Below are 23211 nucleotides of genomic sequence, written 5' to 3' on the forward strand. Positions count from 1 at the left end.
CCTGAAGATTTAGATTTGCTTTCTGACTTATAAAATGTTTAAAGCAAAATCATTAAGGCCAAAATTCTGAACCACAGAGCTGTCAGGAGTTCAATATGGACATTATCACCCACCAGATAAAAGATATCTCAGAGAGTCTGATGCATCCAGATAGGATCACAAATTCTTACCAAAAAAGTTACACAAGAAACCATAAGAAGAACTTTAGACTCCTTTTTCGTAAATAAATTTAAGCTGCAGGTAATTCATTTCCCTTTTTGATTGCTGGCAATCTTATTATCAATGTGGAAACAAAACAGAAAACAGCAACAGACAAAAAAAGGTGCAATGTAGACACATGGAGGTGAGTGATACGAGGGATCACCCCTTTGCCCTTCACTCCTCTGTCACAGCCCACCAACAGTTCAGAACAGCATGCAACGTCCTCTCAGGACAAATTGGCAGGGCACGTTTCTAGGTACGTTGTGACACTGGATGAGGGAGAAGAGAGTACAAGGGAGCTTCAGGAGAGTATCTATAATTAGAGTGGGCAGGGCTTACACCAGAAGAACAGCTCTGTGACCTCCTCCAGAGCCCAACTGAAGATGCCATGCTGAGCAACTACAGAGATACTACACACATGTATTACAAATGCCAAACCATAATGTAAAATTATTAAAAGGAGAGCCAGCCACTAAACACTCCTCTTTACTCAATAAGACTCCCTGATGCACAGGTGAACGCATAACAATGTCCTCTCAGTGGCATTATTGCTTCTTACATAAGAAATGCATATCATAGGTAATCATGTCAGGAACAGATAATGGGAACGTCACAATTCTGCTTCTAGGAAAGGACAAATTATATGCAATGATGTGAAAGATCTTCAGGTAGACATGCCTTAAGAAAAAAAAAAGTGATTTAAACTATGCTACTGAGTGACAGTAAGACTAACACTACAAATCTACTTAGATCACTGCATGTCCCATACGTCCATATTATACAATATGTATATTTGTCTATACCTGCCCTCTGTACATAGTCTCCAAAAACCTAAACAGACACAAACCACCCAAAAATAAGTTTCTCCTGTCTATTTAAGGCTGTATTTCTTTTGTTAGATCAAATTTGGGATGTTTTCCTTTCTTAGTAGTTAAGATACCAGAATACTGTTTATCATATTTCCTCAGCCATTCACCAGTTTTAAATAAGCATAATTGGATACAAGATTGTGTAATTAAAGCAATCATAAGTAGATGCTCACATAGGTCATTACTACAAAAGCAGTAACTAGCAACCACAGGTCACACCCAGCTTGTATAAACTCTAGCTTACGTACTGAAGAGTCCTAAGACTTTTGTTACTGATGCTGGTGGAAGAGGATTCAGAGTGTTCTGGCATGCTTTTGAATCTATAACCTGAACTACACACAAGTGTGGAAAAGAAGAAAGAAACCTTATGGCAGGTAAGTTAAAACCAGCCTGGTTGCTCCAGACATCATTTTTCCAAAAGAGATGAGTGACACTTGCTGAGGAAACAGGATAAATTATATCTAGTTGTTCTCTTGGAAATTTAGCCCTATTTAAGTTAAATGCATTTACGGGTTATTCTACGAGAACTGATTTTCTTTTTTTTTTCTTTTTTTTTTTTTCTTCTTTTTTTAAAGTATCATGCTTCTTGAACAGTCTTTTTTCCTGTAACAGAAAGAGAGTAAGGAAATATTTTTCTATCATATTAATTAATTATTCTATACAGTGCTTTTGCAGCCACCTAATCAACACTGTTGGCTCGTGATTTGGGCATCAAACTGCCACACAGAAGTCCCAGGTTCTAATTTCTCCCTAATATCAAACTGATGTCTGGCCTCAGACAGGTCACTTTATGGCCTCTGGGCACCTGTGTTTGCTCCCTACAGAGTGGCTATGTTAGCCTGCATGCTGCTTTGTCAAAGTGCAGTCCCAGTGTCTACGTGTTATATTGTACTTGCTCTCACTCTCCTGCTGGCTGGAAAGATCTCTAGTTTGAAAGAGGTGTCATATAATATACCTGCACATAGAGAGTCTATCTAAAATTTAGCCTAAGAATTTTCCTGTTATAGCTTCAGTTTTCTGTCAGAGGCAAGAACCCTGTATGCATAACGCTCAGCATTTTCAGCGGTGATCACAGATAATGTAGGGTTTTGCTTATGAGCATGCTCCTAATGTCTATCCATTACAGGATAAACATCCAAACAAGTTTTTAGAAGTTTGTCCAATTGTACATTGACAAGATAACTGCAAATATGTTCTTCCAACACAGAGATACTGAAAGCAGAAAAAGAAATTGTAAGATTCAAATTGATATCGTGAAGATGAAAACAAGGAGAAATCTGAAGTACACATTAACAAAAGACTGGTATCAGGCTTTATTGTGCTTTTGCCCCAGATACATAAATTGGGTTTTGCTGATCTCCCGCCCATATTCACTAGAAATGCCTACATAACTACAGGCTTCACAGAGCAAACCAAACTATTGATGCAGTAACTTCTCAGAGCTAACCAATGCTAGCCACTGCTTTTTTTCTTTCCTACTTCTCCAGGTGTCCCCTTTTACTCTGTTGTACATCTGGCTTCGCCTGTGACACTCCACTCTGGAAGGCTTAGCTCCTTAAAAGTCAGAGTCTCACTAGTATCAAACCCGTGGCTCAGTTGCTATTAAGCCCTATATGTGCTACATTTTTATTTGCAGACATCCAAAATGCTCTTAGTTATTGCTGCACAAGTAACGACATGCATGCTCCCTGCCCTGATAAGCCTGGACATTTAACTTGCACAGTTCGGGATACACAGTGGTCGGATATACATGGGTAAAGTGCTGCAAGGCTAACTTCTTTTCAAACTCTGAACCCAAGTGTCCTTCAGAAACACATTCTAATTCACTCTTAAGTTAGAGGACTTGCTGTTAGGAATGCTGTGTTGTGTAGGTCCTTTTCAGTAACACATATTTAAGTCAGGAAAACAAAGTGATGGTGCAAGCGAGAAACTTTCTAGACATGTTACATTATGAGACTCAAACATCACGCTCCTACCAATGGAATTTATTTTTCTCCAGGTGACATATCTGAAACAAGATCCTTCACTTAACTGGAAACACTGAAACATGTTTATGCTCACAGACTACAGGAAAGCAACTTGCTCCAGACCCTTACTGCAGCCTTAGAACTGCATGTGTACGTTCACATTTCTTCCAAAGAGATGATAAAAGTACAGTTATGACATCAAGACTTCACAGAATATAATTCTGTGCTGCAAACAGCAGAAAACTCAAACCCCACCCCCTCTATTTCTATAGTAGAACCACACAGACTCCCTCAGAAATCAACCTCATTCTAAGTGACTCAAGGTAGTGCTATCCAAGACCTGTATCATAGTTCAGTGAAATGATGGAAGTGTTGCTTACAGCACTATTAGTCTGCAAAGGGTTAACATGCTCTAGTTGTGGTAGGAAATCTTCAAGTGAAATTCCTCTGGAACATCATACTGGGGAAGAGCACTTCTCAAACACGTGTCCACAGAGGGATCTCTATTTTTTTAGACTTTGTTTTGCTTTGTTGTTGTTGTTTAACTGATAGAGGAAAAAGAAATGTTGAAAGCTTTCATAAGCTGTGCTTCAGTATGCCATTTTCAATAGTAGGAACCTATCATAATACAGCAGAGCAACCCATAGCACCACCTCAAGATATACCACTCAATCCCATTGTTCATCCTCTGCTGGTTATCTTTTTCCAAGAGAGCATGCAGTAACACCCAGCTTCAAGAAAAAGACTGTAAATTAACTGAGATACAAGAAAGGTGAGAAGATAATGGGCAAGTTTGACAATGAAGATACTAGCCTTCTATCCATCATCTGTCATACAGTGTTCCCAGGATCAGGCATGCACTTGCTCATGAGAGTTTTAATAGTTTTTTCTGTACACCTGTAAAGCATTCTGGGATCCCCACAGAAAGAGCGGGAACATGGTGGAACATAACAGTCTCTTCAAACTTTAATCTAAATACCATAGGGGTTTTATTTATTTATTTTTAAAATGAAAGATGAATCAAAGATTAATTATCTAAATGGGTGTTCTTTCTGTCTCTGAAAGATGCCTGAAGGTAAAATATTTTAGCTGCTCCTCCAAGTTGTTTATTTTGCAATTTTTAACAACAACGGATTTCTCTGTTTTCCTAGAGCATGTAACTCCAGCTATACATAAATATAATAAAATTACTACAATAGACAAGCTGAAGAGATGTACAAGTTTGAAGGAAGAGTGTTTTTAATTGACTTGCCTTGTGTCTTTCTAGCCCTGAAAATAGAAAATGTCAATTGGCACCCCAAACTGAATAAAGCTGCACACCACACCTCTGATTACAGCAGCACAGAAGCAATCTTGAGGAGAGGACAGGCCTTCAACATCACTCTAAACCTCCAAACAACAGTGCAGGCTTGGGACAACCTCAGCTTTATTGCAAGCACAGGTAATTTCCCCATGGCACAGCACTCACCTTGCATCCAAGTCACTTCAGCTCCGAAACACCAGTGCCTGGCAGCTCCATATGGTCCATTCCTGAATTGTTAAGCTTTTTCCTGTATCATTCAGGATTCAGTGTCCTTTTAGGCTTAGGAACTCCTATTTTAAAGTTCAATCTGTACCTTAATGCAATAGACAGTCAAGGTAGTAATTAACAGAAAGGTGCAGACCATCCTCATTCTAAAAACAAGCCTGCATCTCTGCTCCTAAGGACCTACCTGCTACACTGCAAGTTATCTTCATTCCACAGTCCCTGAATATTTTGAAACTCTACCTCACAGAACATCATCCCCCATATATCTCCTCTCCTGACTCTCTATTTCACCTGTTTAAACTCCCCTTGATTAACTCCATGTGTTCCCTATTGCTAGGACAGTCTACACGACCCCATTCATGAGACTCTTACCTGCATCTTCCCAAAAGGCTTCTCCAAAGAATTCTCTAGGCAGCTACTAACTCCTAATGAAACATGTATTAAAATGTGTGGCCCATCCTCCCTACATATTTTTGAACTGCCAGGGCTTGCCTCCTCACTTGTCTAGAGTGATTATGGGCACACTTGCTGGGCCACGCACGTAATACAGAGGGCTGCACAGTACGATTCTATGGACTGGAGCACAGCTAGTTTATGTTGAACAAGCATTTGATCTGATAAACCACAATCTTTCAATGAAGTCATTAAAAAAATGTGGAATTGAGATCATCACTGACCCCAAGTTTGTCACCCACAGCTGTCACTCAGAATTGCTGTCCCTGTTCCCTCTGGCAGGACCATCTCCAACAGAATCTCAGCAGACCAAGGTCGTATTTAACCTTTCTGAGGAGAGTGCCAGTGGCTGGAGCGCCGTGCTGGAGCCCAGTGAGCCTGGCTGCATGAACCTCGCAATATCCAGCCCAGCCAATGCTGTCATTGGACGATACAAACTCAAACTCCAAATTGTTTCGGGGAACAAGGTCTCTTCAACGCTCCTGGGCCAGTTTGTGCTACTTTTCAATCCCTGGTGTCCAAGTATGTTTTGATGTATCAAATAACTCTTTGTTTCAGACAGGAAATCTGGGTGTCACAGTACCTGACAGTCACAGCTATAAACAGATATTTTTTGTGCTTAACATCAAGGACCAAGTTTTTGCCCCTTCTTCAGTGCTGCTGTACATCAAAGATCCAGCCTCTTGCTTGTACAATAAGAAATAGGAGGCAGGAAATATTCCAAATACTTATTCTGTAACTTTTTTCCCTCAGATAATTGCATTCAGTTGTAAACCAAGCAATACCTACCAATAAGACACATACTGAGATTAGCGAAAGGACAGGAGCAGGAGCATAGTCCGTTCCCCTCAAAGGAACTTCGTGTTTATTTTATTCCCTCTCTAAATGATCACAGAGGTATAGCAGGGAGCCCTAAGCCTGGATTCATAGGCAGCCTGAGCTGTTCCCTAGAACTCCCCTTGAAGTGAGATTTTCAATTACAGCAAAACAACTTTCCTTTAAGCCAGCATGTCTCACTCTGCTTGTAGATGATGATGTCTTTATGGCTAATGCAAAGGAGCGACAGGAGTACGTCCTGAATGACAGTGGAATCATATTTCAGGGACTGGAAAAATATATTCAACAAGAAGCTTGGAACTACGGACAGGTAAACAACATCACCTATTTCAGAACTTGAAAGTAAGAATACTGGGTAAATAGGCTCTGGAGGGAAGGGAATCATTATCTCATAGTATAAGAGTTCAAGTATTCCTCTCTCACCTGTGATTTTCTTGCAGATACATGTCTCACATCAATACATTACCACAGCATCAGGACCATTTCCCCTGTCTGGCACTTCTAATACAGAAATAAAAGAAACAAAGCACAGTTTTAGTTTTCTTTTGCCTATTACACAAACTGGCAAAATTCTGCTTGTTTCTTGACCGTTGTAAGGGGCAAAGGAAGCTATTCCAGTATTAACCTCTAGGTATTGCGAGGCTACTACAGCTAAATATTAACACAGTTGGTTAAGTAATGGGGCAGAAGACACTAAAAGAATATCCCACTCAACTGAAACAACTCAGGTTGGAATTTTTGAAAATCGGGTTTGGCATTCTATGCATAACTACTACGAATACCATCATAACTACAGCCCTCTGCAGCCACGCGACTATCCTGCAACTTGTTGGGCCAGTCAAAGCCATTCCTGACCACTTCCTGCCTTACAACTGCATCAGCAATGCCACAGACGGCATTTCTATTAACCCTCTGGATCACTGTGGCTACTTTTACACTAACAAATAAAACAAGGCCAGATCTGCTTTCTGTCCCAGAGGTCAAGGAGCATCCCTGCCTGACCATATCCATACAGCATAGCACTTTGGCATTCTCTGGGCCCAACACAGTGTCTCTGTGACCCTAATCCACAATCATTATTTTTGTGGGTTTCTTTCAGTTCAGATTATCTGACATAAGGTGAAGGCAGCCCACCAGTGAAGTTTTCGTAACAGAAGGGCACCCACAGGGGCACGGCAGGATGTGGGAGGGTGCAAAGCCTGCTGAACCAGACCTCGAGTGGTCTTGTCCCTTCCACCAGGCCATGTAATGTCTCTGTGAATGCTGGTAGCTATGGCCCCAAACCATGCCCATAAACATGCTGTCCTTAAAATACTATGGAGAGTCAGCAGCCTACTGCATATGCCTTCTTTTTGGCCCTATTTTCTTCAACAGTATAGAAGATGCCTGTATTACCAACATGATCCTATTGTGCTAGATGAAAGGAAGCAGGGGGGAGTTTATCCTTGGGTTTATTTATGAAATTATCCTTTAACATATTGCTTGTTTTGATTTCAGTTTGAAGAGGATATTCTTGATATCTCTCTGGCTATACTGGATCGAAGCCTGAACCACCGCCAAGATCCAGCTCTTGATGTATCCAACCGAAACAATCCTGTCTATGTGAGCAGGGTTATCAGTGCTATGGTAAATTGATCAATTAGTTACAGCTGTACAATGAACCTACTAACAAAACCCCCAGTACTTTATTGTGATACCTCAATGTTGCATAGGTGTAGCTAACTAAGGTAAAATTGAGAATTAATCTCAAAGGAAAACACACGAAAAATTTAATTTATATTCTTCCCAAAATCTTGATTATAACTGAAGGAATGTTTCCAAGAACTTTTGGGGAGCAATGAATCTCAGATGTATTTTCCTAACAGATTTTCAGTCCATTAGATCTTTTCACTAATTTGGAAAGCTTGTGTCCATTCTGAAATCATTTGCTAAGTTTTTCAAACACCAAGAGAAGCATGAAATATTTTGGAAGACCAGTGCTGGTATAGCTCCATTTAATGTGTGTAGTTAGTATTCTTCACTTAAGGGGGACTCGTTCAGTGGGGCCTGCATGCATTCCCTTCAACAAATAGTTACATCGTCTCACACCCCATCATCCTCACAAACACCTAAATGCACAACTGGGCAACTGAAAAGTTTTCCATTTTATGAATAATACATGCTTTACCACATTCCTTATCTGAGATTCCTCCTTTGTAGCTGTGATTCTTTTCACCATTTTAGACAGCACTCACTTTAGACAGTATCAGCTTCAACCTGAAGTAAATAACTCAGATGTACAAAATTACTAAACGTATAAATAATTAAGAAAAAGAAATTATGAAAAAAGAACTAATTTATGTACAACCATACATGACACAGGCCTCTAAAACAGATGTGCACAAATATATGCAAGCACATCCAACAAGTTTGAGCAAGCTATATGTACTATATGCACATTTGCAACAAATGCACATTCAGAGAAAATACATACTTCTCAAGGCTTCCATAGAAATCACTTGAGAATGTGAACCAATACTGAATACACAGCGTAACAGTATCATGACATACAAGGAGGTGAAATCAGTCAATGAAACAAAATTTAAACAGGCTGGCAGTCAGTATGTTTGGGAACATCTGTACTGAAAAGCAAGGCAGTTTTGAATCATCAGACTCTACAACCTGATCTAGGTTTGATCCAGCTCTTGCACTTGAGTAATCAAAATTCTATCTAAGATTCAAATACTATGTCCCACCACTCAGCCAATGAGACAGTGGTACAAACAGGGTCGTTTCTGCCTATTTTCTGCTCTCCCTTTCTCTGTAAAAATTTCAGTTCTCTCATGAGAAAGTCTCTTTCAGGTTAACAGCAATGATGAAAAAGGAGTAGTGGAAGGGAAGTGGAATGGAAAGTACCGCTCAGGAACCAACCCCTTGCAGTGGAGTGGAAGCGTGACCATCCTTCGAAAGTGGTACAGGGGGAGATACAAACCAGTCCGGTATGGCCAGTGCTGGGTCTTTGCAGGAGTCATGTGCACAGGTACACATGAAGGGATGAAGAATGCTATCAGAAAGGAAGCTTACTAGAATTTCTTTGGGTTTAACTCTTTGATGTTATTGTTGAAGCTGTTTCAGCTTTGACAGAGAGAGTGAAGAATCTACACTCTCCATGCATGAAGATTTTCTTCTATTTTAAACAGCCATAGGTTGCAATATTGCATCCCAGTTTGTGAGTCATCAAACAAAATGCAAGGCAGTTTTCCAGGCTGGGCTCGTGAAAAGAGCAAGCTTTCCTGTTTCAAAGCTAGGATTCAAAGAAAACCAGTGGTCTTGTAAGTGTCCTCACAATGCCACTTTTCCACCATTTTATCTTGTCTACTGTTGACACAAAACCAAATTACAATTCTGAGGACCTGTAAAGGGAGCTGCAAGTCAGGAAAAGCATTTCATCCTAGCAGTTTACATTCAGAGCTGCTCTGAGAGACAAGAGTCACTTTGGGGAAAATACAAAGGAAAAATAATGCAATCGAGAGGTGTGTCTGAGAGGAAGAGGGAAAAAGAAGCACGTAACAGAGAAACAAACATAGGGAGAAAATGGGAGAGAGAACAGGATGAAGAATGAAAGATTAAAATAAATAGATGAATCTAACTAATCGTTAAAAGAACATGGCAGCCAAGAGTGTTGTGTGAGTGGAACTGTCTTCTAAGCAATTGTGCACAAGGACCGTGACTTGCGTCATATCTCAGAGGAAAGTTTCTGAGGGTTTGTTTCCCCACTGAAAACATATACACTACCTGCTTTGCCAAGAAAAACAAAAAATACTTTCTAAATATCTGTAAAATAGGTTTACAGCACTTTAATAGTATTCTATATTGCAGTTCTGAGATGCTTGGGAATACCTACTCGTGTTATTACAAACTTCAACTCTGCCCATGACAGGAATATAAATCTGAGTATTGATAAGTACATTGACATTTCTGGAAAGACTCTGCACTTCACTGAAGACAGTGTGTGGTAAACATTTTTTTCTTAATATCTCTTCCATTATATTCTCTAATTAAAAGATCATGCTCCTGAAATGTAATCCCAGCCTCATGCTCCTGGTGATATAAAACTCCATACCAAAGAATCAACAGAGCAGACTGTTGCAATATGGAGTCAGTTTCATCATTCTGAAGAATTAACAGAGGAGATACTTTTTACCACTGCTATTCAACATATAATTTGAAAATATAACTGTTAATTTTGTCTCTACTGTATGAAAGTTTACGTTTTTCCAAAAAAGTTTAAATTGTGATTAACCTCTTGCCCCAAAATTGTATCAGCTTGTCCCTTGATGCCTAGAGCAGAAGCCCAGAAGTTTTAGACCCAGCTTCTGTGCTACGCGCTGTTGATTGTCTCAGTCTTTCATGATTACCTTTATAGATCCCCTGCACAATACTGAAAGGTTAGTAAAGTAAAGATAGTATGTTTAATGCAGCTGAAAAAAATTCCATTCCACCCCTTAGGAAGAACATGCTGTTTCTCTCACCTCAGAGAAGCTGTTAAAAATGTGCTTTTGACAAACAATTGCACACTGCCTGCACATGTGTGTTGTACTGCATGCATCAGTGCTCCAGCCACCAAACACCCTACCATGTGGACTGAATGGGACAAGGGTGACGAAGTAGTGATGCCAAAACGGCACACAGTAACTGCTCAGAGACCAATTTTGTCTTTAAGCAGCAAAGGTATTTATTTCATGCAACATTGGGGAGCTAGCCAGTTCGCACCGTACAAACTAGCTCCAAAGTTTTCAGTGAAAAATCAGGTAATTTATACAGTTTACATGAGAGGTTGCAGCATCTTTACATACATATTCATTTGATTTCAACATCTAATCATCATATTCATAATAGGTGGGGTTCAGCCGGAGCTTGAGGTGGAGTCTTCTAGAATCATCTTTTGGGGGGGATTTTTGGGTGGCCGCTCCATTCTTTGGCCTCACTCTTGGGGGTCGCTCAATCTTCTTCCTTGCTTAAACTTTTCAGCTTTCTTTGTTCAGTGATCTCCTGACTCATGGTCTCCTGATCTCCTTCAGGTGCCCACCTTATCTTTTCTAATTATTCAGAGTACATTCCTTTACTTTAACATTGTCAGTGGAATGGAACAGGCCATGCCAGTCTCTATCTTATCTCAACACAAGCAGAGCATCACCCAGAGCATTGTACCAAACTCATCCTGACTAATCTTTTTAAGACCTTGCTCTGTTTCATTAGAAAGCAACTGTGAATTAAATACCAACAGATAGCACTACATGCACAGGAGACCTCGGACTGTACAGTATGTTGTTTTGGAATACCTGACTCTGCAATAAATTTATCTTCCTTCTAACATCGTTTTTTTCATAAGATCTCAACACTTCTCAGACATCTGAACATTAAAAGCTGGCAAAGAAGGGGAAAGAGGTACTCAAGAAAGGAGTCAGCAGCTGGTCTCTCCACAGTTTTCATTCACTCAACTAGCGTTATTTCTTGCATTGCACCAGAAATGTATCAAATCTTTCAATATAAAATTAACTGTATGAATCAGCGATTCCCTATTCTGCCTCTCTTACAGGAATTTCCATGTCTGGAATGAAAGCTGGTTCATTAGAAGAGATCTTGGCTCTTTTTATGATGGATGGCAGGTTCTGGATGCAACACCCCAGGAAACAAGTAAAGGTAACACTATTGTAAATATAAAAAGCTGTAGGCACTGTTATTCCTAAAGATTGTTACTGAAATTGCGGGACAACCTTCTTCTATCTACTCCCAGCAGATGTAGCATTGATTCAGGTGCACATGAAAAGCAATACCCGCATCAGTCTCCAGTAGGCTGCTTTTCTGCCAGCCTCAGGATTGCCTACCAGCATGTAAATTCTTACTTTTTCTGATCCTCTACCTCCAGAAATATAGCACATCTTAAGTTCACTTATCTCACCCTTGCTTGTCTTAGCTCCTAACGTTACACAGATTCATAAATCATAGAATCAGAGAGTCATTTAGGTTGGAAAAGATCTTTGAGATCATCAAGTTGAATGATTAACCCAGGACTGCCAAGTCCACCACCGAACCATGTCCCTAAGTGCCACATCTATGTGTTTTTTAAATACTCCTAGGGGTGGTGATCCCACCACATCCCTGGGCAGTCCTTTCCAATGCTTGACCACCCTTCAGTGAAGAAATTTTCCTAATATCCAATATAAACCTCCCCTGGAGCAACTTGAGGCCATTTCCTCTTGTCCTGTTGCTTGTTACTTGGGAGAAGAGACTGACACCCCCTGCTTACAGCCCCTGTCAGGTTGTTCTAGAGATCAGTAAGGTGCCCCCTGAGCCTCCTCCTCTCTGGACTAAAGACCCCTAGTGCCCTCAGCTGCTCCCCATCAGACTTGTGCTCCAGCCCCATTGCCTGGCTCTGGACACACTCCAGCACGTCTGCATCCTTCTTGCAGTGAGGGGTTCGAAACTGAACCCAGGATTCGAGGTGTGGCCTCACCAGTGCCAAGTAACGGGGGACAATCACTGCCCTGGTCCCACTGGCCACACTGTTTTGGATACAAGCCAGGATGCTATTGGCCTTCTTGGCCACCTGGGCACACTTCCAGCTCATGTCCAGCTGACTGTCTAGCAGCACCCTCAGTCCTCTCCTGCTGGGCAGCTTCCCAGCCACTCCTCCCCAAGCCTGCAGTGCTGCGTGGGATTGTTGTGCCCCAAATGAAGGACCCAGGATCAAGCCTTGTTGAACTTCATACAGCTGGTCTTGGCCTGTTGGTCCAGCCTGTCCAGATCTCTCTGCAGAGCCTTCCTGCCCTCAGAAAGATCAACACTCCCCTCAACCTGGTGTTGCCTGCTGCTGAGGGTGCACTCGATCCCCTTGTCCAGATAGTCAATAAAAACATTAAACAGGGCTGGCCTCAGCACTGAGCCCTGGGGAACACCACCTGTGACCGGCCACCAGTGGGATGTGACTCCATTCCCCACCATGCTTTGGGCCTGGCCGTCCAGCTAGCTTTTAACCCAGTGTAGAGCACACCCATCCCAGCCATGAGCAGCCCGTGTCTCCAGGAGATGCTGTGGGAGATGGTGTCAAAGGCTTTACTAAGGCCCAGGTAGACAACATCCACAGCCTTTCCCTCATCCACTAGGCAGGTCACCTTGACATAGAAGGAGATCAGGTTTGTCAAGCAGGACCTGCCTTTCATAAACCCATACTGGCTGGGCCTGATCCCCTGACTGTCCTTTACATGCCATGTGATGGTGCTCAGGATGATCTGCTCAATAACATTCCCTGGCACTGAGGTCAGGCTAAGAGGCCTGTAGTTCCCCAGATCCTCCTCCCTTCGCTTCTTGTAGATGGATAACCCCCAGTCTTCTGGGACCTCCCCACTTAGCCAGGACTGTTGATAAATTATGGAGAGCAGCTTGGCGAGCTCCTCCGCCAACTCCCTCAGTACCTCGGGTGGATCCCATCCAGTCCCATAGATGTCTCAGTGGAGCAGCAGGTCACTGACTGTTTCCTCCTGGACTGTGGGGACTTTATTCTGCTGCTCCTCATCCCTGTCTTCGAGCTCAGGGGCTGGGTACCGAGAGAGAAGCTGGCCTTACTATTAAACATGGAGGCAAAGAAAGCATGAAGTACCTCAGCCTCCTCCTCGTCCTTTGTGCCAGTGTTCCCCCCCGCCCCATCCAATAAAGGATGAAGATTATCCTTGGCCCTCCTTCTGTTTATGATGCATTTCTACAAACATTTTTTGTTCTCTCTTACTGCAGTGGCCAACCTGAGTTCCAGCTGGGCTTCCACCTCTCTAATCTTCACCCTGCACAGCCTCGTGACTTCTTTATAGTCCCCCAGAGTTGCCTGTCCCTTCTTCCAAAGGTGGTAAATGCTCGGGTTTGCCCCGAGTTCCAGCCAAAGCTCTCTGTTCAGCCAGGCAACACTGACACAACTTCCTTGATCTAGTTTGATGACCTCCGTCAAAAAAATCCTTTATTTGGCAATTTAAAACCCATCAAACTCCAGATAAACTGCTTCTCATTCCTCACTACTAAGTTTATCAGAATTAGCTTCCTGGCTCTTCTCAATGTACATACAGCATTGATGACTCACATCTCCTAAGTCTGATTGTACTTCTGACTTGACTCCCACCATCTCCTCTCACTAGTCAGCTTAGCATACGGCCTTGCAAGCTTTGGAGGGTTAGAACATTTCACAGAGCACACATCATAATAAGCGCTAGCTCTCCCTACACCTTAGTAGCCTTACAACCTCCCGTCTGCTCCTGCCTTTTGATAGAAAATGCTCGTGGATTCTCTGGACATGCTGTTACCATAATGCGCTGATATAGAAACAACGCACTTTATCCAAACACGTCTTCGGAGTGACTACCTCTCCCTCTTGCTGTCAGCATGAGGATTTGCATTCTTTCGCAACAGGTGGTCATTTAACTTCTCCCTTTCTCTAATATAGGCATATATCAGTGTGGCCCTGCCTCCACCAAAGCCATTAAGGAAGGGGATGTGAACCTGGATTATGACAGCTCATTTGTGTTTGCAGCAGTGAATGCTGACTATGTTACTTGGATTCACTATAGCAACAAAAGAAAAGAGAGAATTTATTCTGATACTAGGAAGATTGGAAAATTTATCAGCACCAAAGCAGTGGGCTCCAATTCCCGTGTGGATGTCACTGCTAATTACAAATATCCAGAAGGTAAATTCTTTATTACAGTTGTCTCAGCACTGATGGTCAGAAGTGAAAAGAATTTAGGCCTTTGTTGGATCAAGCACTGAGTTAACTTCTTTACTTCTGGAGCAAAGTAATTGTGAATTTTCAAAGTTTTAGGACTCATCATCAGCTGATAGTGATTCAATATGGCCTTTGCGGCCCCTGATGAAATACTAATGCATTCACCACAAAGTCAAAGATACTTGTAAATTGTAAAATATTCTGTCCCAGCTGTTCTGATCAGCTGCTAAGAATATTTCTCTTACAACGTGCAGCATAAGCCATTCTGGAGAGTTGTTTGGGGAGGGTTTCTGTAAATGGATTTTATCGCCCTTCATAATTTCAGAGGAGATGGGAATTGCCCCAGCTTATGCAGAACTGAGCTCTCCCAGCAGTTATCTTTCCTCTGCTCACAATTTCTAAGAGGCACCCATGAACAGGCAGCTAAAGCTGACAGGCAGGTTTTACTTTCCAGCCTTCATGGCCATGTATATTCATTTGCTTTTCTGCCATAATTAACATTTAGGTTAGACCTCACTTTCTCCTCACGTGTATCTTTGCCCTCCTCAACTCTCCTAAACTGTATTTACTGAGAGCATTTACAGCTCCACTGCACTATAACCAGCACGCATGAGACCTCTGACTGTGTTATCTTTCAAAGCAGGATCCTTGAAAGAAAGGCAGGTGTATAAAAAAGCACTGAAGCTGCTTGGTGTGAGAAGCACTGGAAAAAAGGCCAAAATGAGAAGATCTAGAAGACGACCTTCAGTAGCACAGAGGCAAAATACGACACAGCCTGCACAAAAACCCAGCATCTCAGGGAAGGTGATCCTTGATGCATCTCCTGTAATTGGCCAGGATATCCTCCTCACCTTTGCACTCAGGAACTTGCTCTCCGATTTCAAGACCATAAAGGTTAAACTGAGGGCTTCAGCCATTCTCTACACAAGAAAACCAAAAGCAGAGATTTTGCACTTGTCTAGGTCTATTAAACTTGGATCCAAAGAAGGTAATTTTAATTTTAATACAGTTTAGGAGAAGACATAGCTTTGGTTTGTGGCCAAATCACATAGAAATAATGAATGGCTCAAGAAATGCATGACCTGCAAACAGTTGGGTTGGGGGTTAAGGCTATTCAGGGGAATAGAGACAGATATATATTTGCCCTGCCTTAAGCATTTGTTTTTGGGCACTGTCAGAAAGGATACTGAGCTGGGTGACCTTTTGTCTGACACAGCACAGCCACTGTTAGTTCTACATTATGACATTTTTTGCTAAAAAAGAACAACTAAGAGACATACACCAGAGACGACTCAGCTACCAGCTCCCCATAAGCAAAGAATAAAGACAGATTACATGGGGAAACATAAGCCTATGTCTTTTGCAGCAGTAGGACAGCACCTACAGACTGCAGTAAGAGCTACACTACTTGCAGGTAGTGGCCTCTGCCCTGCTTTTGTAGGGACAGTGCTGAAAAATGAGACGTGCAGCACAAATGAATGTAACTACCCTCTCAAGCTAATACACAACACATCAGTACTCCTTCCACCATTCCAGCGGTAGATGATCATTTTTTCTCAATGTACTGAGATCCATTGCCTTCCTCACTGGCACAAAGACCCTGACCATGCACCCGTTTAAAGGTAGAGGCTGAACAGCTGCATCAGCAAGGGCATTTAAACCAACCCACCTTTCCAATTCTGCCTTCTTTGTGAGCATTAAATGCCCAGCTTCAGATAAATGAAAAACACACTAGCAGGGGTTGCCACACTTATCCACCCTCAGAACTGTTTCAGCTGCCAAACTGCCTGATCGTTTAGTGTTTGATGTGTATGTAAGCAGAAGCCACCTATGAGCATCATTCCTGTCTGTTGGCTGTTAACACCCACAAATGGACAGCCCCAGGGTGATAGCATCCTTGCTCCTTAAAATACAGATACAGATAGCTGGTACTTAGACACAGAAAGAAGAACATGGGGAAATTATGTTTCTATTTCCATTCCAGTGAAAGAGATTCCATTCAAGATCTCCTATTCCCAGTACAAAAACTCTCTGACGGATGACAGGAAGATCCTAGTGACTGCTGTCTGTGAAACCAAACAGGGAGCCTCACTTCTAGTAGAGCAGGATATTGTACTTCAGGATCCTTTTCTCACCATCAAGGTAAAAACTAATCCCCTTTGTGTCCATAGAGAGGCATGTTCAGAAGAAGAAACTGGAATCCTTATTCCATCTGCTTGTCATGGGAAGGAGTGTGGGAAGTGAAATCATGCCTGAGGGTGATTTGATCTTGCTGCTCTAATAATAGGTCATACGACAGAAGTTAAATGAAATACACTAAGGAAAAGCAAACCTTTCCAAGGCATAGCTGTGCTATGGTATTCTTGCCGGTGCTTGCTGACATGGCACTGATGAAGTTCTCAGTGTTATGAGGGTTACAAGGTAAGATTATATCTCCAGAGAGACACAGAGAGAGATCTAGTCCATATGTAGGCCTCCACTTTTGTCAGGGAAGCCTGATCATTCTCTTCCAGTTTATTTAGGAAGCCTGATTTTTACCAAAGACATCTTCACTGATTAGCTGGTAATGCCTGGGGCTGTGAGGCTCAATATAACTAATACCCAAGGAAGCTGTTCCACCTTATCAGGGAAAGTGGCATTTTTCACCTTGTAACACCTCACATGATTAATAAATAAGAACTGGAGGCTTTTTTTTTCATTAAGACTGACTTCTGGCAAATGCTGTACAATGGGTAAAAAGCCATTCTTAGTCTACCGGGAAGACCACACACTATGTGTGCCCAGGGACAATCCTGGGTTTGCATGGCCCATCACATCCACATCAACTAGCTTAACTTTTTTTGGACAGTTCAGCCCATTCACATGCTGTATCAGACATGGGATCAAATGCTATCTGCCTACTGCACTGTAAACAGCATGCAGGGAGCGCGGTAATTTGCAGCCTTTCAGAGCCTCCAGACTAGGTAAGCTATCCCAAACCACACTTACACTGTCAGTAGCACACAGGAAAAGCAAGGTTATACACAGGAATAAAGAGTTTGGATTTTTGTAGGTCTGGTGATTTCTGAATACCAAGTTACAGTGAGACTTTGTAAAAAGCCTTCTGTGCTGTATCACGCAAATAAGAAAGTCACTTACATAGGGCAGGCACCTGAATTAAATTACTTCAATTCAGTGACTAAGTTTCAAGAACAGCTTATATTTCTGTTGATTGAACTTCTGTATAAACATACAGCCAATAATAGAGAAATGTAATTGGGGTGCTGGAGTTCTCCATTATGTTAACTAATATTATATTATCTACAAGGATAACCAAATATGCCGATTCCACTTTATCTCTGCCAAAATAGGGTAATGAATATCTTTATTTGCCACTTGGCTTTCTTTTTTTTTTCTTTTTTCTTTTTTTTCCTGAGACACCACAATTTACCTCCATCTCACACCTCCAATGTTTTCTAATCTTAAACCTTTCATTTGGCCTAACTTAAGCTAATTTGACTTAAACTGCTTTAAAGTAGTTAGCCATGTATGTCAAGTTAACACTTTCCTTCTGTTCTCACTCTGGTAAGTATCATATACTGTGTTATATATAATACCATATACTGACCTAGTTAAAAAGTTAGGACTAAATGGTAGATACTGCAGTATTTTACTCCTTCTCAGCCACACTGGATGGCTGATTCAAGCCTGAACTCTGATGCCCCAAAACATGTACATGTATCAATTTCTGGCTCCTTCCATCCAGGAAATCCTAAGAGGGTAAGTGGTTTGCAATGGGAATGTAAAACCATGAGAAAGAAGTGAGACTAATGACACGGCTGAGCAAAATGTTTTCTCTCTGTAGGTCCTTGGTCCAACAGTAGTACACAAGGCTGTTGATGTGCAGGTTACATTCACCAACCCACTGTCTGAAGTGGTGACAGACTGTGTGCTGAGAGCAGAGGGTAGTGGCCTGATCAAAGAGCAACTCAGAATCAAGTATGTAAATGCTATCTGGCTAATAAGTCAATTCACTTTGGTGGGAAATCTGGAATAAAAGTGGGGGTTTTAAAAAGATTGTCAACCTCATTACTTTTGTTTGCACCAACCTTGGACAAAATACCATCATGTCAGTACTCAACACATACTAGCTGGGAGTTTTTTACACCTCGTTTGTCAGGCTTTGAATTACAGAATGCTCCGGGAGTGGAGAGGTGTCTGTTTTTAATGACAGTGTAACTCAGAGTTCTGTAGTTAGTGACTGAATTATGTGAAGGGCAAAAATGTAAAACCTTGAAGGGTAAGACAGAAAGTGATGGTAACTTCCTCCCTTCAGATATTAAATTACTGAAGAGCCAGGACATATACTGTAATGAAATGTTTTAAAAACGTGTCCACTGATACCATACCAGTAAGAATTGTTCTCCCATCTCCTCCATGGTTATTATTCTAAAAACATTTTTAAAGTCTCCAAACTATTTATGCTGGAGGAGTTAGCACTAAGAAACTGTGAGAGGACAACAAAAAAAACATAGCAAAAGATGACTAATGATGTGAAACACTAAGGTTTTACTTACATTGAATACAAAATTCAGGTCTAGATCCTGACCTTGCACTTTTAACTTGCTTTACCAGCATCAGTATTGCTCAGCTTCAGTACCTCCTTAGAGCAGAGGCCTTTTTCCCTTACTGTTTCCTGCTGCTACTATCACTCTCCTTGTGTTGGAAAGGCAAGAGTAATTTCTAACTATGGACATAAAATCAACCATTAATTGTATTAACCACACAGAAATACAACATGGGCATATATAGATTACTATAAAGGTTGTGAGTGTTGAGGGTAATACATACAGTTGTATTGAGCTCTTCTAAAGATAACCTTTCTGATTATTCCTCAGGCACTCAATACGTTTTGCCCTCATGATACAAACCCTAGTTCTCTAGCACAGGTTGAGAACTGCAACTATTCTCCCATTCATTACAGCTTGATTAGTTCTTCAGGGATAGTGCTGTGGGGGTGTGAACATGGAAGGTTATGCCCACCTGTGCCGGGAGCATACAAACACAGCAGCCACTTACTCCGACTCTTCCTATACTGTCTTAGATTTGAGGACTCTGAAGAATATGTCACACAAATTTTTCAGCTTCTTGAACTTACAAATGTATTGTCTCTTTTAGCGTGGCAAGAATGGCCCCCATGGAGAGCTCAACAGTTCAATTTGAAATCATTCCCTACAAAAGTGGCACCAGGCAGCTTCAGGTGGACTTGGTTTGCATCCATTTTTCAGATATTAAGGGATTTGTGATGCTTGATGTGGCTCCTGTGCAATGATATAACCTGTACATCCATTCAGTTTTGTCTCTGTTTATGAGGTTGGTGCAGTGTTCGTACATTATTATGACTGGGACCACAGAATGCAGACTACTCAGCCAAAGTAAAGTGATGTAATATGAATAGAAATTAATAAAAAGGTACTATATACTATACTGTAAAGACAGCGTCATCTTCTTCATTCCCTAACATGGTTTATGGACCTTCATGAATAGAATTACTAGTGGAAATGATTATATAATTTCACTTGAAGGAGAGGATCAAGTGTGATGGTTTTCCACATCAGAGCCTGTAGCCATGACAGCAGCTAAATTTCCAAGGAACATCATTAAAAAACACTGGTTTCATAAGCTTCATTGATTATAATTTAATTATATTCACCAAATTAAAGTTTTATTCAGCAACAGCCAAGATACTATCCAAGTAGCTGACATAAATCAATTCTAGAATTAAATTTATGATTTCATCTAATTAGTAGAAGAAAAATACAGCAGTAGGATATGGCACCATTACAACAGAACTCTCTTCTTATGACTGGAAAAATGAGAAGCTATTCAATAAACAATACTCTTTAATTCGCAGTTTCCCTATTCAAATAATGACTTAATCATGTGATAAATTATAAATAATGAAATATTTTCCAAGAAATGACTGGCAGTAACAGGACAAAAGAAACACATCCTGGACCAAGGAGTGGCAAACACTAGAGCATCTGAAATAGTAACAGGCTGGAACAGCCGTTCCTGAAAACAGGAATGAAGGAGAACATCATTAAACAGTAAATAGGTGACCTGTCATCTGGACTAAGACACATTTATTTACACACATAGCTCCTAACATAAGTCTTAAACTTCCATTTGCTAACGTCTCCTTCTTCTATCAATCACATATGCAAAAGTAGCACTCCTAGTTTTATTTAACACAGTGTAATCTTTAGAGATACATTATTTATGTAGTTGCACGGATATACACAGCATTCTTTTAAAAGATGCAGCAAAAAAAGTCTTTGCCCCAGTTGACTCTTTTTTTAATGAGCACTAAAGGGAAAATATAAAGAACTTTTAGACGTGGTTAGATCTTTAGGACATGAGAAATTTTAACAATTCACAGGAACAGAGAATGTTGAACTCAAATCATTCTGCCTTCATCTAAACAAAATGCATTTGGCTTCCCTGACTCTAAAAGAACATGGCTGCAAATAGCCCTATGCAGTGGTGGAGCCACAAATGCCAGAGCAGCTCCCAATAACTCAGAAAAAAAGAAGAAAAAAGAAGTTAGTTTTAAAAAGAGTTTACAGGAGAGGAAAAACTGGTTCCTGTTCCCATTAAACAGAAAGAGAGAAAAAAATGCAGCTGATGTAATGAATAAGTAAATTTCTCAATACATTGCCATCTTAGGTTCTCAGTTTCATGAAGTAGCTCCAGAAACAGTTCCAGACAAAGCCAAAACTGATACCTATACTGTTCTGTTTATAGAAATTATCTAAATACTTTCTATTATAACTTTTCTAACTTAAGCACAGCTAAGAGCTTTCCGGACTTAAATGTAACTCTGAGGCTGACTGTTACGTTTTTTTTTTTTATTTGCATATATATATATATATGCGCAATATATAAAACTGCATTTTAAACACAAACTATGGACAAGACAAAGGTGCCAATTTGGAAGACTTACTGCAGGAAAAAAAGACTGAGCTTCCATACTGGCCCACAGCAAAGGACCCCAAACTGTATCTTCTTCACAAGGAACTGCAGCAACTGCCTTGGAGTATTTACAAAGGCTTTACTAAGCATAAACACGAGCAATTTCCCACAGAGAAAATTAACACGTGAGGGGACTCACTTTACAATGCTCTCTGGCTGTGCATCTCATCCCCTACTAGTCTGAATCTATTCTAGGACTAACAGGCAGTAGTAACAATCAGAAGCTATAACTAACACAGGCAAACAGCCAATGCATTGTTCCTAATTATTTTGGCATTATACATTTTGATAAAATTGGAATGGGGGCTGGGCGAAAGGTTGGGTGGTTTTACTTTGCTCCAGGTCAGAAACTTGTCACTGTACTACTGGGAGGACTGGCCAAACTTGCCTACAAGACTAGTTGAGAAAAAGCAGCCTATAATGTTTTTTGGGTTTTGTTTTGTGCTGGCACTACCTTAAAGATTGTTACTTGCCCACGCCTGCTGCCATACACTTCACCCAGCTCTTTATCTGTGTCTTACAAAACCACTGTATCTACTGTCCTAACTTACGTTAAAGGAAGTTCCACTTGTTTCCTTTCATGCAGGTATCATAAAGCAGACAGGAAAAAAACCCCTGATTTTTCTGTTTGCAAAGGCAGATACTTTGCAACATTTCCAAAAATGCTCAGAAAGCATAGGATGGGAAGAAAAGGCTCAGGACAGCATAATCAGAAGGATGTATGAAAATTCACAATTAACAGTCACACATCCTCATTCCACAAAGCTGCTTAAAGTAGATCTTCCTCCTCCTCCATGAGGAAGGCATTATGCCACACGGATCTAAATCCCAGCACTGTGCCCATTTATTCCTTGCAGAGTTAAGCCAAAATAGCAAAGATGTGAATGTTCCTAAGAGACAATTTGACCTCTTCCTCCTGACAACACCTAGTACTGCCCAGCAATGCAGTCCCAACTTCCCCTAGAAGGAATGTTTCATGGTCACAAACCAACTCGGTGACACAGATTAAACTGAGGTCTCATTTAAATTTCTTTGATTTAAAGCCAACAGAATCTTCAAAACATGTAAACTCCTATTTTATTACATCAATTACAGTATTTTGCCACCCACACATATACTTAAAAGTGATGTGGAAGCTTGTCAGAACTAGTCAGCCCAGAGAGACTGGAATGAAGATTCAAAAGGAAACACACACATACACACAGAGGAATCCAGATTTCTCCAGACAAAGGAGAGGGAAATAGGTAGCTTTTCACCTATCAATTAAGTCTTCCAGGGTCTTAGAAAGTCAAGACATACAATCCTCCACTAGCCTCAGAAAAGGCCTTGAGGTAGTGATGACATTTCACAAAATCTCATTAAATCTTGCAAGAATACAGACTGTCATTGCATTTAACATGCATTACAGCCATGTAATTCAAATTCCTTAGGGATGTCTTCTTAAATACAATCCAGGAAATTATTTCAGACAGTGTTTGTCACACGAGCTTGGAATGACCTCATCCCAATTAACTATTTGTAAAGGAGGCCTGCTGTTCAAACAGCCCTAATGCTTCTGCCAAATTCCAAGCTTTGCAACACCTGGGGTTGCTGGGT

General features: G+C 41.0%; 1 protein-coding gene and 1 long non-coding RNA gene across 2 annotated transcripts in view; one reads left to right on the top strand and one right to left on the bottom strand.

Moving 5' to 3' along the window:
- LOC106112663 (uncharacterized) overlaps positions 1-23211 on the bottom strand; it is an 87760-nt gene that overhangs the window by 52711 nt on the left and 11838 nt on the right. The window lies entirely within an intron of this gene.
- Positions 132-21604, top strand: LOC101914351 (protein-glutamine gamma-glutamyltransferase 6-like). The gene is made up of 12 exons (XM_027790137.2): positions 132-4478; positions 5301-5540; positions 6047-6165; positions 7353-7481; positions 8697-8874; positions 9714-9849; positions 11434-11537; positions 14323-14565; positions 15245-15589; positions 16586-16743; positions 18446-18579; positions 19759-21604. Exons 1-12 carry the CDS (start codon positions 4250-4252, stop codon positions 19910-19912), a joined length of 2169 nt encoding a protein of 722 aa, XP_027645938.1. The 5' UTR covers positions 132-4249; the 3' UTR covers positions 19913-21604.

Source organism: Falco peregrinus, chromosome 9 (assembly GCF_023634155.1).
Source record: "Falco peregrinus isolate bFalPer1 chromosome 9, bFalPer1.pri, whole genome shotgun sequence".
NCBI classification, from domain to species: Eukaryota; Metazoa; Chordata; class Aves; order Falconiformes; family Falconidae; genus Falco; species Falco peregrinus.

Excerpts from the sequence above, each read along its gene's own strand:
- LOC101914351 (XM_027790137.2), top strand. The coding sequence starts at position 4,250 with ATGTACAAGTTTGAAGGAAGAGTGTTTTTAATTGACTTGCCTTGTGTC. Across the intron at positions 5,541-6,046 it reads TTTCAATCCCTGGTGTCCAA|ATGATGATGTCTTTATGGCT; the intron begins GTATGTTTTGAT and ends CTCTGCTTGTAG. Across the intron at positions 7,482-8,696 it reads GCAGGGTTATCAGTGCTATG|GTTAACAGCAATGATGAAAA; the intron begins GTAAATTGATCA and ends AGTCTCTTTCAG.